This window comes from Myotis daubentonii, chromosome 17 (genome assembly GCF_963259705.1).
Source record: "Myotis daubentonii chromosome 17, mMyoDau2.1, whole genome shotgun sequence".
Taxonomy (NCBI): Eukaryota; Metazoa; Chordata; class Mammalia; order Chiroptera; family Vespertilionidae; genus Myotis; species Myotis daubentonii.
In genome coordinates this window covers 18310615-18327761 of record NC_081856.1, presented here as the reverse complement: position 1 = coordinate 18327761, position 17147 = coordinate 18310615, and the positions used below count along the sequence as shown (strand labels likewise).

Sequence of the window (17147 nt, the reverse complement as noted above, 5' to 3'; positions counted from 1 at the left end):
ATAATTTCACTTAACAATTTGAATCTCAAAAAGAGTGACTGAAATGTTGAGTCTTTTTTTTTTTTGGAGAGTGCATACATTTTAAGACAACATTGTATAATAAAACAATGTGATAGGCTTTATTCCATATTTGACTTTCATAGTAGTTTGAAAAGATTTTTTAAAAGAATATTCAAATGCTTCATTCACTTTCTCAAGAAACTCTGATATTAGAACTGTTCTCTGATGAAACACCCATCTACTTGTCCTTCTGGTCAATATTCTTTTCTTCTGCTATGAGTGGGTCCCACGTTCTTAGCTCTTTGCCTGGCAGTGCATTGTATACAAAGGAAAAGGTTTCAAGCACTCTTCCATCTCTCATCTTTCCTCAGACTATGATTCCTCTCTGCAGGCAGTATGTGTTTTTCTGATGCTGACACTCAACCTTCAGTTGGCAAGATGAATGAGACAGTCCCTGGTGTTAAGCAGAGAGAGCTGAAAATGGGCAGACAATCAGTGAATGGTTTCCTATTATACTGATTTTTGCCATCTCATAGCTGCAAAGAATCAGCAATGAACCCTTATGTAACTTATATTGAGAGAACTTGTTAACATAAAAAAAAAACAACTTACCCTCTCAAAAGAGTCCAAAATTAGGTTAGCAATATTATACTTTATTGTTTCTTTTGAGAAGATATTTGTTTTGTTATTGCAGTTTTTCATAAATTATGATTTTAATGTTTGAAGAGGCTTGGAAATTAGAAAAGAAACCAAAAATAAATACACATGCTTCTAATTGCCTTTTCTGGCTCTTGTCCGTTTCTGGAAGTATAATTTGGCACCTAACAAGTGTCTGCTCATGAAATTTATCACGCGTCCCCATTAAATTCTGTAATGGTGCATGAAACTTAATAGTTTTTCATGTATCCTGACTATATAAGTAATTGGCAGCCAGTTATATATTTCAAATTATAGATGAAAAATTATTCAGCTTCTTCACAAATTAGATTCTGAATTGTTATTATTTTCTTGCTGGATCTTGTGGCGTGACACACACACCACAAGAAGATATGTGGTTGGTTAGCAGTGGTGCCAAAATGGGCTGCTCTGGGCTGCAGTCTGTGACTCAAGTTCATCCATTCAGACTGATCTCAACTATAGTGGAAGGTGATATTTAAATGGTGTGCTTCATAAATTCAACGAAGAAAATTACTGGAGAATGATTGTACCTGAAACCACAACATGGAAAAACCACATCATTAATTATAAACACACATAATCATAAGCACACACAGCCATCTCTCATATTCATCACTGTTCACTCACACCAACCCTCATTTTATTAAAGGTCTATTCTTGCAATGATCACATGGTATATAATTGCGTTCACATTTCTGTTTCTTCCACTAGTGTATGTGTTTCTTGGGAGTGTGGGTCATGTCTCAAGCTCTGGGTCCCTAACATCTAAGATCGTGTCTGACACATAGTGGGCTGAATGATAATTAAATGCAGATATAATGATTAGCAACTTCTTACTATTTTAGGATCCTCTTGGCTCTTTTGGTTAATGACAATGATTTTGACCTGGTTCTGTTTAGAGCCTAGTATTTGTTTCATTATCCTGCTTTTTGATGTTTTCTAATAATCTTTAGCATCCTGTTCTGGTTTGAAAACATTGTCTTTTTAAAGAACATAGGAAACATGTATCATAGATGGCTCAAATATGCATACATATGTAAAATAGCAAAAAGACCCAGAATCTCTTTTTTTGCCTTTTTATTGAATTTATTGGAGTGATATTCCTATCAGTAGTTGTGTCGTCTCAGGCTCGTCAGGACGAGATGGAAAGAAAGGAGACCTACTTTCAGTGTATAAATATTTGTACTGTTTGAGCTTTAATCTTGTCCATATAATGCATCTTCAAATAAAAACAAATGTTCTTTTAAGAAGAAAAAGAATCACACATGAAAGTTTCTAGTAAGTAATCAGACATTATCTCCATTTTTCCTGACTTAGGGGTCCAACATTACTGACACCTGCACTGAAATGCTGATGTGTGGAGTCTTACTGAAAATTTCTTCTGGAAACATTCAAGAACGGGTGTTTTTTCTTTTTGATAATCTTTTGGTGTATTGCAAAAGAAAACACAGGTAAGAGGACAAACAGGTAACACTTCAGAAATTGGTTAACCATCTCATAGGCTCAACCTTCTCCTCTGTGGTCCTGGGAACTCACAATCTCATGGTTACAGAAACTTCCACATACTCAGCCTGTTCTCTTCACTTGTTTATAAAACCTAACTGAAATGTAACTCTCATTCGGTGACACTACTTCCCCAGGAGCCTTCTAGAGGAAAGATTTCTGTTGTTGTTTCTAACTCCCCTACCTCAGACCCTGTAGGACAAGTAGGTGTGTCTTCCTTATTTCCTAATGCTGCTTCCCAACCTCTTCTCCTCTTCCTTTAAGAATTCCAGCACATGTGAAGTCCATGCCATTAGTCCTTCCTATCTAGTAGCTTTCTTGGTTTATTTACTTTTAACACTTCATATCTCCTTGCCACACACGAATTCAGTGATTGCTTTAGCTCTTGTACCACTTTCTTGTGTTTTCTTGGTCACCATTTTGCTGTGTTCAAAACTCCTGTGAATGATCCATTCAGTATTTGGACCTGAAAGCCTGCAGATTCTTCACCTGCAGCAGTATTCTACTTCATTATACCTGAGCCACCTGTCCTGTGGGCATCCCTTTACTTTGTCAACACTAACAGTTATAAAAATGGAAAGCTTGATGGCAAGCATTCCACTCTGCTCCACCAAGCTGCTCATGTCAGTCACCATTGACCTCTCAGGAAGTGATCACTTTTCTGCTCTGTAAGGTTTCATTTGTTTTTCTCAGCAGCGTTTAGCTTAGTTGAGCACTTCTTCCTTCTTAAAACACTTTCATGTCTTTATTTTTGTAAAAAATACGGAGCATAAATTGTGGAGCAGTAAATGGGACCAGTTAGGAGGCAGCCACTATCACTCAGGGAGGAGATGGTAGTGCACTGAATGGACTAGGGTAGATAGAAAGATGTGGAAAGATTTTTGTATGTTTTAAATGCAGAATCAGCCTGGCTGAAGTGGCTCAGGTGAGTGTCGACTTATGAACCAGGAGGTCACAGTTTGATTCCCAGTCAGGTTGCAGGCTCCGTCCCTCCTGTGGGATGTGCAGGAGGCAGCTGATTAATGATTCTCTCTCATCATTGCTGTTTCTATTTTTCTCTTTCTCTCCCTTCCTCTCTGAAGTCAATACAAATATATTTAAAACATAAAATAATATAAATGCAGAATCAAGAAGATTTTCTAATGGATGGATGTGGGAGGATGAGGGAAAGATAGGACCCAAGGCTAACCCTTAGGTTTTAGAATCAAGGAAACAAACGGATGGGGAAACTGGAGAGGAGCAGTTTCAGGAGAGGACATCAATAATTAATTTTAATTTTAAAAAATGTAATTAATTTTTTTTTCAATTATGGTTTACACTTCATATTATCTTATATTGGTTTCAGGTGTACAGCATAGTGGTTAGACAATCAGATACTTTACAAAGTGTTCTCCCTGATATTTCCAGAACCCAGCTGGCACCATACGTAGTTATTGCAGTATTATTGACTGTATTCTCTATGCTGTACATTACATCCCCATGAGGAAATAGAGAATACCATTTCTTCCGTGGTGCATTGGCTGTTTCTACTTCCTAGTTGCTCTTCCCTCCAAGGTTTGTGTGGCCAGGTTCTTTATGCCTTTTAGATCTCATTTAAATATCACATCCTCAGAAATATCTTCCCTGACCACCCCATCCAAGGCAGCCTCCCAGCCACTCTGTCAATATCTGGAAAATGCACGCTGAAATTTTCTCCATTATTTATTTGCTTATTTTCTGCCACCTTTACAAGATGTGACTGCAAGGGCCATGAGAACAAGGGTCTTGCTGCTTTTTCATTGCTATTTCCCCGGAGACTGAAGCAGATCTGCCATGTAATAGCTACTCGAGAAGTATTTGTTGAATAAATGAATAAACAATTGAATGAAACACAATCAAAGTTATTGATGTAATTATTGTTTGTTTTAAAGCATAGATACAATTTTTTTTTTCTTCAGAAGGTACTTGTTTGATAGGATGTTTTCTTGAACTTTTGGGGGAAATTTTTGCAGGTGGATTAAGCAAAATAGTAAAATGCACTTCATTGAAAAATTTCCTGAGCCTTTATATGCTTTTCTTAACTGTATCTAGGAAACATTTGTTTGATGAAGTGATACCATGCACCTTGATGAAAGGGACCAGGTTAGGATTAGAGCCAAAAGATAATTAAATTGTTGTCAGCTTTGTCTCAGTAAGCTTTTAAATACTTGCCCTTTCCCAGTATGAAAATGGACCTGTTATTTTTTCTAGTATGCTCTTCTAAATTCTTTGCCTTTGGTAGAAAGATTGAGATTAATAGAAATAGGCTTTATGAAGATGTAGGCTGTTAATTTTACTTGTGTGTAACTCATTAAAAATTGTAATGTGATTCAAGTTTTTTAGGTGTAATTATTTTTTCCAGCTTTATTGAGGTATAATTGAGAAATAAAATTGTAAGATTTTTAGAGTTTATAATATAATTTGATATACATAATATGTTATGAAAACATTTCCCCACTGAGTTAATTAACACATTTGTGTAGGTGCAGTTATTAAAGTCATTCACTTGAGAATGATATCTTTTTAAAATTACAGTTGATCATTCATATATATATATATATTCCTGTCTTTAAGTTAAAAGCTTTTGCAAATGAAGACTGTACCAATAATGATATTATTTATGGTCTCATGGACTTAATATTTAAATAAATTAAACAACAAGACAGGCTTTATAAAATTAAGATCTTGTGGTTTAGCAAATACCCTGAATGTATGTGTAGCATGGACAAAATATATAGTGATTAGAAATGGAAATCACTAAATAAATCTGTGTGTCCATCCCTTCCTGAATGATAGTAATGTGAATCCACCATCTGTTTCCTTCGTTTTAGAATACTTCACTTCCTTTACCTTGCACTGGCTAAGCTCTAATGATCCTTCAGAAAGTATGAGTAAACTGGACCTTTTCCAAACTTCCATAATGTTGTAATTGCAAGAACCGGGGACCTGATGAATTTATTTTAATTTTAGAATTACATTAATTAAAAACAAGAGTGCTAATTAGGCATCCCAGCTGTCCATATTTCTAACACTATTAATCTTAGAAGAAACTAGTATTGAAAAAGAATGAGTTATGTAATATTTGATACTTATAACATGACTGCCGACTAGTAGTTTGGCTTTTTATGAGCTTTGTATATCAGATGGTATTATCATGTATTTAGTTGCTGCAACTTATGTTTTATAGAATATACTTTTTAAACTATATATCTGTGTGTAGCAATAGTTTATTCATCTTAACTGCTGCATAATAGTCTATTGGTTGAATATAATACAATTTAATTAATAGTTTATTCATTCTCCTGTCCATGGACTTGAGTTCTTTCCAGTTTTTCTGTTATTGTGAACATTCCTGTACATGTATCCGGTGTCCATTGAAACACATAATTAGGAAGACAATCATAGACTCAAGATATGCAAATACTCAACATTACAATATAGAGTAAAATAATTTACAAACCATGGATTTTTTTAATCTTTGGAATTCAATAGAGCCACTTTCTGAAGGGACCAAAGATCTATTTGATCGAAGTATTACTGTATTGATCAGACACTGACTAGAATTTCATATTCACTGTTATCATCTACAGGTCAAGAGAATATAAAAAGCCTGTACAGGGTTAAGAGCAGGGTCACAAAGGAAATTAATACTTTAAAAATAGGACCCAATGATAGATTCTATGCCTGTGACTAAAACTGTCATCAAGGATATTAAGTATTTCAAAATATGATTGGTTTTAAGTGTGATGTATCAACTTATAAGAAATCCTTTTTTGCAACATACCAGGGTACGATTTCCTACCTGAGAGAATATGCAGTTACCTGCATATTAGTTGGCTCTGCATTCTTTACCTTTGGCCTCCAATGATGGCAACTTTCATAGCTACTTGGTTTGAATTCCTAATTATAGTATATATTTAGGCTTATTAACGAAGGGCATTTAGAGGTTGCTTTCAGAATGAATGTAAGAGTGCAAGATCCTGAAGGCCTGGGGCCAACAGATTGTCAGTCAGCTGAATTGATCAATTTTGTTAGTTTTCTTTATTAGTGATGAAGGACTAATGAGGGTTTAGACCGATAAGTAGGGATATATACTATTTCCAAAGAAGGAAGTCAGGGACTGTGAAGACACCTTGTGTCACCTCCCTGGACCCACCCCTTCCACTCTATGGCAGGTATCTACCAAGGAGAGGAGGAGAGAGAACACTGGTGTTGGTATACAGTTACAGCTTAACTTTTGCTAGGTGTAACTGTATTATACAGTAAATGAATAGTTATTTCAGCATACTAAATTGTTAGGCAGACTTGTGTCAGTAAGTCAACTTGAATAGTCCAGGTCAATTGAAATCTCTTGAGTGATTAGGTATTCTTTAATCCTCTTGAATCATTCCTTACAATCTTTCCTTTTAAATTTAATGGAAAAGACTTCGGTTTTAAAGCAATCTGTTGTGAATGTTCGGTGATTGAACTATAAACATACATAATGACCTAATTCATTATTTCAAATGTTCATCTGAAACCTGTAAACCTGGATTTTCTTACTTTGTGTTACATACTTTTAAAGATTAAAAACCAGTACTGGACCCACTATATGCAGCATTTTGGAATGTTTTGGACTATTTTGAAAATAAATATGATGTTTATGAAGGGTTGTAAATGTATTAAGAGACTTATCCAACAAGTATACAGTTATCTATCTATATATAAAAGTCTAATATGCAAATTGTGCCCTTGGGAGTTCAACCAGGAGACCAGGAGTTTGATCACTTGCTATGACATGCGCTGACCACCAGGGGGCAGCGCGGAACTAAGGAAGGCCCCGGTGGCAGCCAGCAGGCCCTGATTGGCCCTGATCACCGCAGGCCTAGCAATCCTTCTCGTGCATGAATTTTGTGCACTGGATCTCTAGTCATATCATAAAAACAATATAGGGAAAATATTTTTAGCTGGATCATGCTTAAGAACCTCCAGCAGAGTCAATTTATTTGCAGAGGGGTCATAAGAACTAACTGAATTTTACCAGGGATTGGAAAAATGGGAATTACCAGCTATTTACTGAAAAATGTAGTGAAAGAAATCAAATGAAATTTCAACCAACTATTAGTGTCTGTTAGCGTGTGATTAGGTATCTTTGATGTCCTGTATTGAGCTTTACCCTACCACCTATATATTGTCTTGAGCCCAGAGCTTTAGTTTATTAAAAAAAAACCCTGGAAGTCACATTTCATAATGCACCAGTGCTATTATGAATAGGAGAACACAAGTAAAAAATACCAAGAGCCTAACATTTGATGTCGTTGAGTCTCTCTTTTACAAAGATCTGGTTAAATTATATTGCATCAACATTGTCTTGCATTAAATAGGGTAATAATGATTTTGCAATTTCATTCTTTTTTAAGACGATTGAAGAATAGCAAGACATCTACCGATGGACATCGGTACCTTTTTCGTGGCCGGATCAATACAGAGGTGATGGAAGTGGAGAATGTGGATGATGGTACAGGTAAGTGATTAGTAGATTTAAAATCAAAGGCCAATGGTAAACTCCCTCATAAGACAGACTTCTCACTTGAATAATTCCTGTGCAGTGCATTAGAGCTTAGAAATACTGTGTTAGCTAGAGCAGTCAGAGGAAAAAGGCTAAAGGATTTTTGGCTGAAACACACTAGCATTGAACACAGATATAAAGAAATAGCTGAGTAGGAATGTTATAGACACAGTTCCTAGTCTAGTGAGTGTGGGTGCAGAAATATTTAATGGATGAATTGATTTTCTTTAAGTGATCTTATGTGTTATAAGTATATATGTGACATTGTGTTCCTATAATATAGTTAATGTAGAATATAGCAAACCTTAGATTTATTTTGGTATATAACTGTTATTAATATAAACAGGTTATCAATTTGCTTGTACAGGAAAGTTGTGGATGGAGGTGGTTTGTGTAATGTTAAGTTCTTTTATCTCACAAAGATAGTAAAGTTTTGCTCTGTACATTTGAAGGTATGGACTTTTATAAATAAGTTAATACAATTATGATCAGTCCCAAACATTATATAAAATGAAGTTAAAGTAAATTAATTATTTACTACTTGAAAAAAAAATTGTCTCTAATATGAATGCTTAGTAAATTGAATCACTCTTTTTCCAAAGATTTTAATTAGAATTTCAAAGGTATGCTCCTAAGAGAAAAGACAAAAGAATATAAAATATATTAATTGTTGATAAATGACTTTTATTCCCATACAGAGAAATGTCTTTGTAATATTCAATCTGAACATGGGATTGGGGTACAGATTAGCTTCCCCCTCCCACATACCTTTGTTGTCCTTCCTGGGTTTTAGAGGGGAGAAGAATGTTTATAATCTGTGGGGAACACAGGTTTTCGAATGCTCACCTGTGTGCCATTTCTCTGTCTTATCATTAGCATCCTAACAAATTGTCCAGTTCTTAAAAGAGTGAACTGTGGTTGCCGCAGGTAAGGGAGAAAGACATGCGATGGGATGGGCCAAGTTCAGGCGGTTCCTGAGACAGGGCACTTCCCTTGGGAGCCAAGTCATGCTGTGGAGAAGATCCTCATTGGCTGATGGTGGGATGGAGGTGCGGAGCTGCCAGTCAGCAGGAACAGGGAGAAACCCCACATTTCAAATCCCTTTCTGTGCTGCCAACTATGGTTGCAAATACTCCGTAATCATGTGTGGGACCTAGCCGGCTCTCTTTCCATGGCAGGTGTGCACGGCAGTCTTTACAAGGTGGCAGTCACTCATTTGAAGGTTTTCCAAAAGACCGTTTAGTGGCACTTAGAAATGCTACCTGTCTAAAACGTGAACAGCTCTCTGGCTTCCGTTCTTGGGGTGGGAAGACGTGAGATAGGGGCAGGCACACCCAAGCCTCCACGCTGCCCTTCATTGGCCCTGTCTCCCGGGGAACCTCTGCCCTGTGGCATCAGCAACTCTCTTTGTTTTCTTCCCTGTGGCTCACTTCCTTCCTTTTCTTCAGATGACGTGGTCGTCAACATTTGTACCATCTGCCCTAGAAGTCGAAGTGAATTTTGTATTGATTGCTATGGTTACTGTGCTGAGGGGAAACTGGGACACTAGATAAAGACATGTAATTAGCCAGGGCCTTTGGAGGGAGGGGCATACAGTGCTGTCCTCAGTGTATCTGTGCCCGATGTAGGCGAGTGAGAGCCTGTGAGGGGTAATGGATGTTAGAAATGTTCTACAATTGAGCACTGACTGCACTCGGTATATAAACATTTTGTTAATTTTTTATTTTTTGTTCTTCAACACACACATATAAAGGAAAGGTATCTTGAAGAATTCACTGGTTTTGGAACTTTTGCGAATTGAACGACTGCATTGAAATAATATTATAGATAACAGTTGCTCATTCACCTTTGCTCTTTAATTTCCAGCTGACTTCCATAGCAGTGGACACATTGTGGTTAATGGATGGAAGATACATAACACAGCAAAAAATAAATGGTTTGTGTGTATGGCAAAAACACCTGAAGAGAAACACGAATGGTTAGAAGCTATTTTGAAAGAAAGAGAAAGACGAAAAAGTGGGTATATGAATTGGGCACTGCTATGCTTGGTGAATCTCTAAGTTAGCAGAAAAGCAGATAATGGGCAAAAGTTATGAGAAAGGAAGAAGGTATATAATGCTTACTTGAATTTCCTATGTGATGTAAGTCCCCCATGCTGAAATAATTTTTGAAAGCTTCCAATATTATTACTTACTAAAAATAAAAGAATAACCTTATGTAGTTAGCAAAATAGTTGTATTGTGACTGGCAGTGTCTTTTAAATAGTGTCTTAGTCTGGTCGGGCTGCTATAACAAACTACCATGGGCTGGGGGGCTTATGAGCAACAGACATTTCTTTCTCACTGTTCTGGAGGCTGGTAAGGCCAAGGTCATGGCACCTGCAGAGTCTGTGTTCTGTGACAGGCCACTTCCTCATACAGGGCCTCTTGCTGTAACCTCACAAGGTGGAGGGAGTGAGAGGGATCTCTCTGGAGTCTCTTCTATAAGGGCACTAATCACATTCATGAGGGTTCCGTTCTCATGACCTAACCGCCTCCCAGAGGCCCCACCTCCTCATGCCATCTCACCAGGGATTAGGTTTCCACATATGACTGTTGGGGGCACACAGACATTCAGTCTACAGCAAAAAGTTTCACTTGCTTTCACATTCGTTCCATTTTCTTTTCACTTTATTCTTGCCATTTCTACAGCATCATCACGGAATTTTCCTTTAAGAGACAAGTTTCAATAATATGCCGTGTTGTAGGGCCTCCAACAATCGTTCTCTGTATATTTAGTAGTACACTGAAAATTCCAAATACGTTAGCGTCCTAATTATAGAAGAGGGCACTTTGGATATATATTAACTTTTTAAACATGTTACAGCGGCACTGAGTATTGTGTAACATAACCCAATAAGGAGCTTGTTCACACTAGGCAGGCCTGGCTCAAATGTGCTTCATGTTTTTTAGGGAGATCTGTGGGAGGTATTTGGTCTGGCAATATTCAGTTGTCTGCAAGTAACCATGTTTCTGTGACTCAGCTGGGAAATAGAAATGCTTATATAACTGCTAGTTTCTTTATCAAATAATCAATAAGAAACATGACTGTGTATTCTTTCCCTAGACGTCTAGGAATAAAACATCTCATTGGTGATAAAATTTTAGAACATGAAGAGCCCTTTCCATCTTCAGATATTTTCCCTTGGAGATGTATAAATTTTCTACCTTGATTAAAATATCCATAGTACACAGTTGTGCTAAGAATTTCCAAAGCATTTTCAAATACTTACTCCTTTGGTTGGTGTTGGAGGAAGAACCAGATGGTAATTTTTAAGACAAAAATTTTGAATGCATAATGGACTCCTAAGTTTTGTTAAATCTAGCAGTTTACTCACATATAGCAGATTATTTTAAAATAAATTGAAATTTTCATCAAGTTAAAGGTTTATTTTTCAGAATGACTATGTATGTAGATATGCCCAACCTTCCCCCCCCCCCAAAAAAAAGTGGAGGGGGGGGGAGAAAGAAAGAAAGAAATCTGTGTATGTTAATAGGCTCAATGCTTTTTAAAATCTATTTTTTATTGATTTCAGAGAGGGAGAGGGAGAAAGAGATAGAAACATCAATGATGGGAAATTTTCATTAATTGGTTGCCTCCTGCATGTCCCCCACTGGACGTTGAGCCAGAAAGCAGGGCATGTCCCCTGACCGGAACTCGAACCATGACCTCCTGGGTCATAGGTTGACGCTCAGCCACTGAGCAGACCAGCCAGGCAATAGGTTCAATTGTTAATGGGTTATTCACTATTACTGACAAATGTTAATGGCTCCCGCCATTGTAAAAAAATAAAATGTTAGTACGAAATTCTGTAGCTAGAAGACTAAAATAACTCAAGTATTTCCTCTGCAACAATTCTTCATGAAAGTCCCCCTGATTAAATGTCAGTGTTCCTAGGATTCTGCTTTGGCACTGGTCTCCTCTAAACTAGATTCCTTGCCTGGGTCATCTATTCCCACCAGATCAACTTCCACTCTACATTGCCAAGCTCTCAGTCTTTATGTCTAGCCTTGTCCGCTCACCTGAGCTTCATACTTACGCATTCCACTGACCCCTTGGCTCCCCTTGAATGTCCAAGGTCAACCTGGTCAGTGCTGGGCTCCTCCTGACCTGAAACCCTTGCCCACTATGCTTCCCACTTCCTTTCAGTTGTCATGTCAAAAGTCTGGAAGGCATCCTGATTTTCTTCTCTTGACTTCACACGTACAATTAACCTGGTGGTGTGTCCTCCCAATACCACCTCCTAGCTATTTCTCAACTCTGTTCCTATTATTGTCTGTAGGGACTCAAACTTGCATTTCCATTCTAATGATCTCCCTCTTTCTAAACCCTCCCCCTTTCAGCTTGCCCTCTGAGCTTAGTTTCCAAAGCAACAGAACTTCCTTTCCTGCCCTACCCTGCCTTCTCCCCCTCTGATTGAAACAGATGTTTCCCCAGTAGCTAAGGGATGAAGGACCTTGAACTGCAGTGGAGCAAGGACTCTGCCTAATCCACCAGTGAGTCTCCTATGCTCTCACCTAAACCCAGGGCTCCCTGTCTGTGCTGCTTCACCTCGGTTAGCTCTCATGGCTCTTTTCTCTCTCTGCAAATCCTGTTCATACCTCTGCATTCACACAGGCCCTTCTGTGAAGCCTTTCTGAAAATTTCTCAGATAAGGGATCTACTCTGAGTGGGTCCCTGTTGTATCAGAATTTTTCTTCTTAGGCTGTCTCTAGGGTCACCCTGTCCAGTTGTTCTTATGGAGTCCTGACAAAGGGGTCCACAGAGTCTGAGATACAGCTATTCTTCCTTCACTGGCCAAACCATGCACCTTTGAGGCAGAGCTTGCACAAAGGTGCCAGATCGCCTTGGGCATCTTACCTCCTCTGTCTCCCTGTATCTCATGAGCTTCCTGAACACCAGGCCTCTGTAGTACAGAGCTCTGTACCCACAGCCCCAGCACATGGCAGACATGCAACAAAAGGTTGTTTAATAAAGGCATGAGTGAATGGACTTTTTCAGTTACCTTTGTTTCATGTTTGATAGGTTTAAAATTAGGAATGGAGCAAGACACCTGGGTAATGATCTCTGAACAGGGTGAGAAACTCTACAAAATGATGTGCAAACAAGGAAATCTGATCAAAGACAGAAAAAGAAAACTGACTACGTTCCCTAAATGCTTTCTTGGAAGGTAGGGTTGGTGGTCTGGGTGCATATATATATTTTCATTATCTCATGTGTTAATTTTCTTTATTTGTTTTTCTTTAAAAAATATTCTCCTAAGCATTTTGAATATTTCTTTATTATCAACATTTTCTGGCCTATAGTGGGATGAGGGGATGGATGTAGAGCTGGGAACCATGAAAATGTAAGGCATTTATCCATTCATTCATGACTTCAGTAATTTCTGATATACTATGAGGCTGTGCATGTAGAGGCTATGTCTGCAGGTGGGTTTGCCGGTAGCGGACAGACTGGCAAGGACATGAGTACAGAGGATTCCGCTTTGGCACTGGTCTCCTCTAAACTAGATTCCTTGCCTGGGTCATCTATTCCCACCAGATCAACTTCGACTTCTACATGGCCAAGTTCTCAATCTTTATGTCTAGCCAGTGCAAGTGATAGGAAAGTCAGAGAAGGCTAGAGAACTGAAGAAACACAGTGTAAGCTACCAGTTAATTAATCAATTTTAAATATATTTTTATTGATTTCAAAGAGGAAGGGAGAGGGAGAGAGAGAGATAGAAACATCAATGATGAGAGAGAATCATTGATCGGCTGCCTCCTGCACGCCCCCCCACTAGGGACTGAGCCCGCAACCCAGGCATATGCCCTTGACCGGAATCAAACTCAGGACCCTTCAGTCCACAGGCCGACGCTCTATCCACTGAGCCAAACTGGCAAGGGCAACTACCAGTTAATTTACTATTTTGATAGGTAGGCTCAGGATGAAGGGCAATTGATGAAGAGTCTGAAAAAGTGGGTCATGGGAGGAGCAGGCACAGAGCAAGAGTCAGGGAAGTCACCTGGGCGTTTAGCATGGATGGACTGTGCGTGTCCTTGGGGTGGTTGCAACAGCTGTGCCTGGGGAATCTCTGCTGGGTTAAGCAGGCAGGGCCAAGGGGAAGGGCAATGCCTCAGGTTCCTATAGGTAGGCCAGGCTCTGGGCTGGATTCTTTCTGTACATTATTTCTAATCCTCAAATACATACTTATAGTTTATAAAGATTCAGAAATGAGGAATCAGGGAGTTTAACATGCCCAAGTTCATACAGCTAGTGGATGTTAAAGTCAGGTCATAAAAGTAGACTGGAATAGTATTCAAAACCCAGACTTCATAGTCAGGCTCTCTCCATTCAGAGCTGGTCCTGAGATTTGGAAAAGTTTAATTTCTCTTTCCTCTCTAAAAATGGAGATTATTGTAGTACTTACCTGTACTACCTACCAGAATGTCTTGTTAATTAATTAGCTATGCAGACACCCTAAATCACCATGGGCCACACCCTCTCCCCCAACCCCCATCCTATTAGAAGAATATAGGCCAGGAGGCTGTGCTTGCAGGGAGGGCAGCATGGAGTCTCTTCTTCAGTGGGCTTGGTCCTCAGTGTGGCCACGTGACTGCCAGCAGGCTAGTGTTGCTAGTGTCCCCAGTGCCCCAGCAGTTGGATCTTGTGCAAGAGAAAGAGCAAATGTGAATCCACCTTGGCTTAGTAGCTCCATATTGCAAGGAAGACACTGTTTCTATTAACAGCCTCATGGACATAACTTCCAATGTCCCCACAGGGGCATGCCTACTGATGAGAGTCACTTCAGATTTTGGCTTTTCATTAGGTTTTATGAGTATGCATTTCAGCCACTGGGGTCATTTTTACCATAAGCCGTGCTGCCTACTATGCAGCCGACACCCTGCCTTCATCAAGTTTCTAGAGAAGCAGGTTCAGCAAGTTAACCCAGGTTCAAGCTTGTCCTTATTGAAGGAGACGGGTTTTGTTAAGCCTTTACCCACAAGCTCTCCTGGGGCTGTGGTGCTAGTGAGATGCAATGATAGGCAAAGAATTCCCCAGAGCGCCTGATACATAGGAGACTCAGTAAATGTTAGCTGTGTTAATCGTGGCCTTTGCCACACTCCCTCTTGTGTCCAGCATGACCTGCCCAGTTAGGAATTTATGGTCAAATTACCCTGTAATGTTAACTTCCGTTAGATTAATTACAGCATCCCCTTTTGGTCCATACTCCTGATTTGTAACAGTACTTGAATTTTGTTCTTTCCCTCATTTGAATTTGACACAGTGAGGAATCTGGTGACGTCAGAATGTAAAATCATGCTTTAGCTACATTCCAGCCATTTCAACGTCCTTGTCAATCTTCAACATTTAATAAGTGCTCCATGTGCCAGGCAGTGGGCTGGGTTTCTGACCTTTCAGCTCATTTAATCTTGTGTCAGCACCGTGAGGATGATATTATTTCTATGTTACAAGGAAAACCCTACGGTTTAGAGAGCTGCATTTAGTAATCCAACATCACACAGCCATTAGAAGCAGGAACGGGACCTGAATCCAGATGGTCTTATTGTGAAGAACACAATCTTAACGGTTAGACTGTATTTCACCTGCTTTTATTTCCTTTCTCTCGGGTGGTGCTTACTTAATAGAAGAATAAAAAGCACTCTAACAACTTGTTCTGCCTTAAAATGTGCTTGTTAGACTAGACATCACATTCAGAATTCCTTGTTCCTTGGCTATTTGTTCTGTAGCCATTCGTGTTGCTTTTGGTTTTGAAATAAATAGAGAAGCAATTTCTCCACAGGTTTCATAGCTTTGCTTCTCTGACCTCTGTGAAAAAGTAAAACCATTCTAAAATATATTCATTCGTCTACGTAAAGTGTCAAATGTTAGATTTTTATAACGTATGCTTGATAAAATTTTTATTGTAAAATGTCTCTGTCTTTAGTGTTCTTTTAATGATACCACATGGCCTTTAAAAAATTTACTACTGAGCTGGTGCTCTCTTTCCTAAGTGTTACAAAAGATCACTCTTCTTATCTGCGATGCCTGGGGCTCCTCACCCCATCCTGGATTGTGAAAGACCTTCACAGCCACAGCCTCTGTGTGTGGGAGATGGTTTTGCGCTGGAGTATTCCTTACAGATGACAATTTAGATACACCAATGAATTTACCAAATAATTTTAAAATTTGGGGAAAGAATAGTAAAGCTATTCTGTGTCTGTTGTTGTGTATTAATTTTTTATTGCTGCAAAACAAATTGCCCCCATACCTAGTGGCATGAAATAACACCCATTTTATTAGCTCCTAATTCTGGATGTCAAATACTGGGTTTTCTGCTCAAGGCCAAAATCAAGGTGTGGTCTGGGTGGGGCTCTTACCTTGAGACCCTGAGGAGGAATTCACTTGCAGGCTCATTCAGGTTGTTGGCAGATTCATGGGTTATAAGAATGAGGTTCCACCTCATGTTGGCTCTAGGCCAGGGAAGTCCTCAGCATGAAGCGGCCTGCATTCCCATGACATGGTCCCCTGCCTTCAAAGGCAGCAGTGGCATCTTCCTTATGGGCTTTGCATTTTCCTCACTTCCTCTTGGGCTACCTGTCTCTGCTTCCAAGGCCTCAAAGGGCTCAAGTGATTGGCTCAGGCCCAGTGGGTTGATTTGCATATTTTAAGGTCAGCTGACTTGGGTTGTGAATTACATATGCAGTACCCACTGGCACTACCTACATTAGGATGTGATTAAAAAACGAAGGGATGGGATTCTTGATGGGGGGTGGGCGGGCATCTTCAGATTCTGTCTGCCATACCAGGCACACAGTTTTGTTTTGTTTGCCCTCTTGGAATTTCTGATCCACTTGTTCTCTGTGCCTGGGCCGCTACATTCAAGAGTTTACCTTTTGCAAAGTGTTCCCCCACTATTACCAGGACCCAGCTGGCACCATACATAGTTATAGCACTATTATTGACTATATTCCCGATACTTTACATCCCATGACTATGATTGTCTAACCACTATGCTACACACCTGAAACCAATATAAAATAATACTGAAAGTAAATTGTAATTGAAAAGTTTTAAAAAGGAGTTTATCTCTTATTACTCTATTTAGTTCTTATTACTCTCTCTAGTTCTCTCCTTTAGCTATCTTTAGGATCTGTTTTATACTCTTTAGTCCAAAATTTGCCTTTATGTGGATAGAAACCTTATAATTGTTTTTCCCTTTGTGTTTATTAGAAGTCTCAACAAGTTAAATAGTTATTAAGTATAGATTAGGGAAGTCTGAATATGTGGACATCGGTTGTCTAAAAGAGTTCAGTTTAAATAACTGAGCTTTATGGATATGAAAAGTGATTGCTGAAATACACTAAAAATAATCCTTTCT

At 38.9% G+C, this 17147-nt stretch overlaps 1 protein-coding gene across 2 annotated transcripts in view; it reads left to right on the top strand.

The window, feature by feature from the left end:
• The window catches only part of PREX2 (phosphatidylinositol-3,4,5-trisphosphate dependent Rac exchange factor 2), a 214732-nt gene that overhangs the window by 73241 nt on the left and 124344 nt on the right, over window positions 1-17147 (top strand). For both annotated transcript variants that reach the window (XM_059672950.1, XM_059672949.1), the window contains exons 7-10: window positions 1996-2129; window positions 7599-7702; window positions 9614-9763; window positions 12812-12956. In XM_059672950.1, the coding sequence (XP_059528933.1) occupies window positions 1996-2129; window positions 7599-7702; window positions 9614-9763; window positions 12812-12956 (533 nt within the window). The remainder of the gene's footprint in view (window positions 1-1995; window positions 2130-7598; window positions 7703-9613; window positions 9764-12811; window positions 12957-17147) is intronic.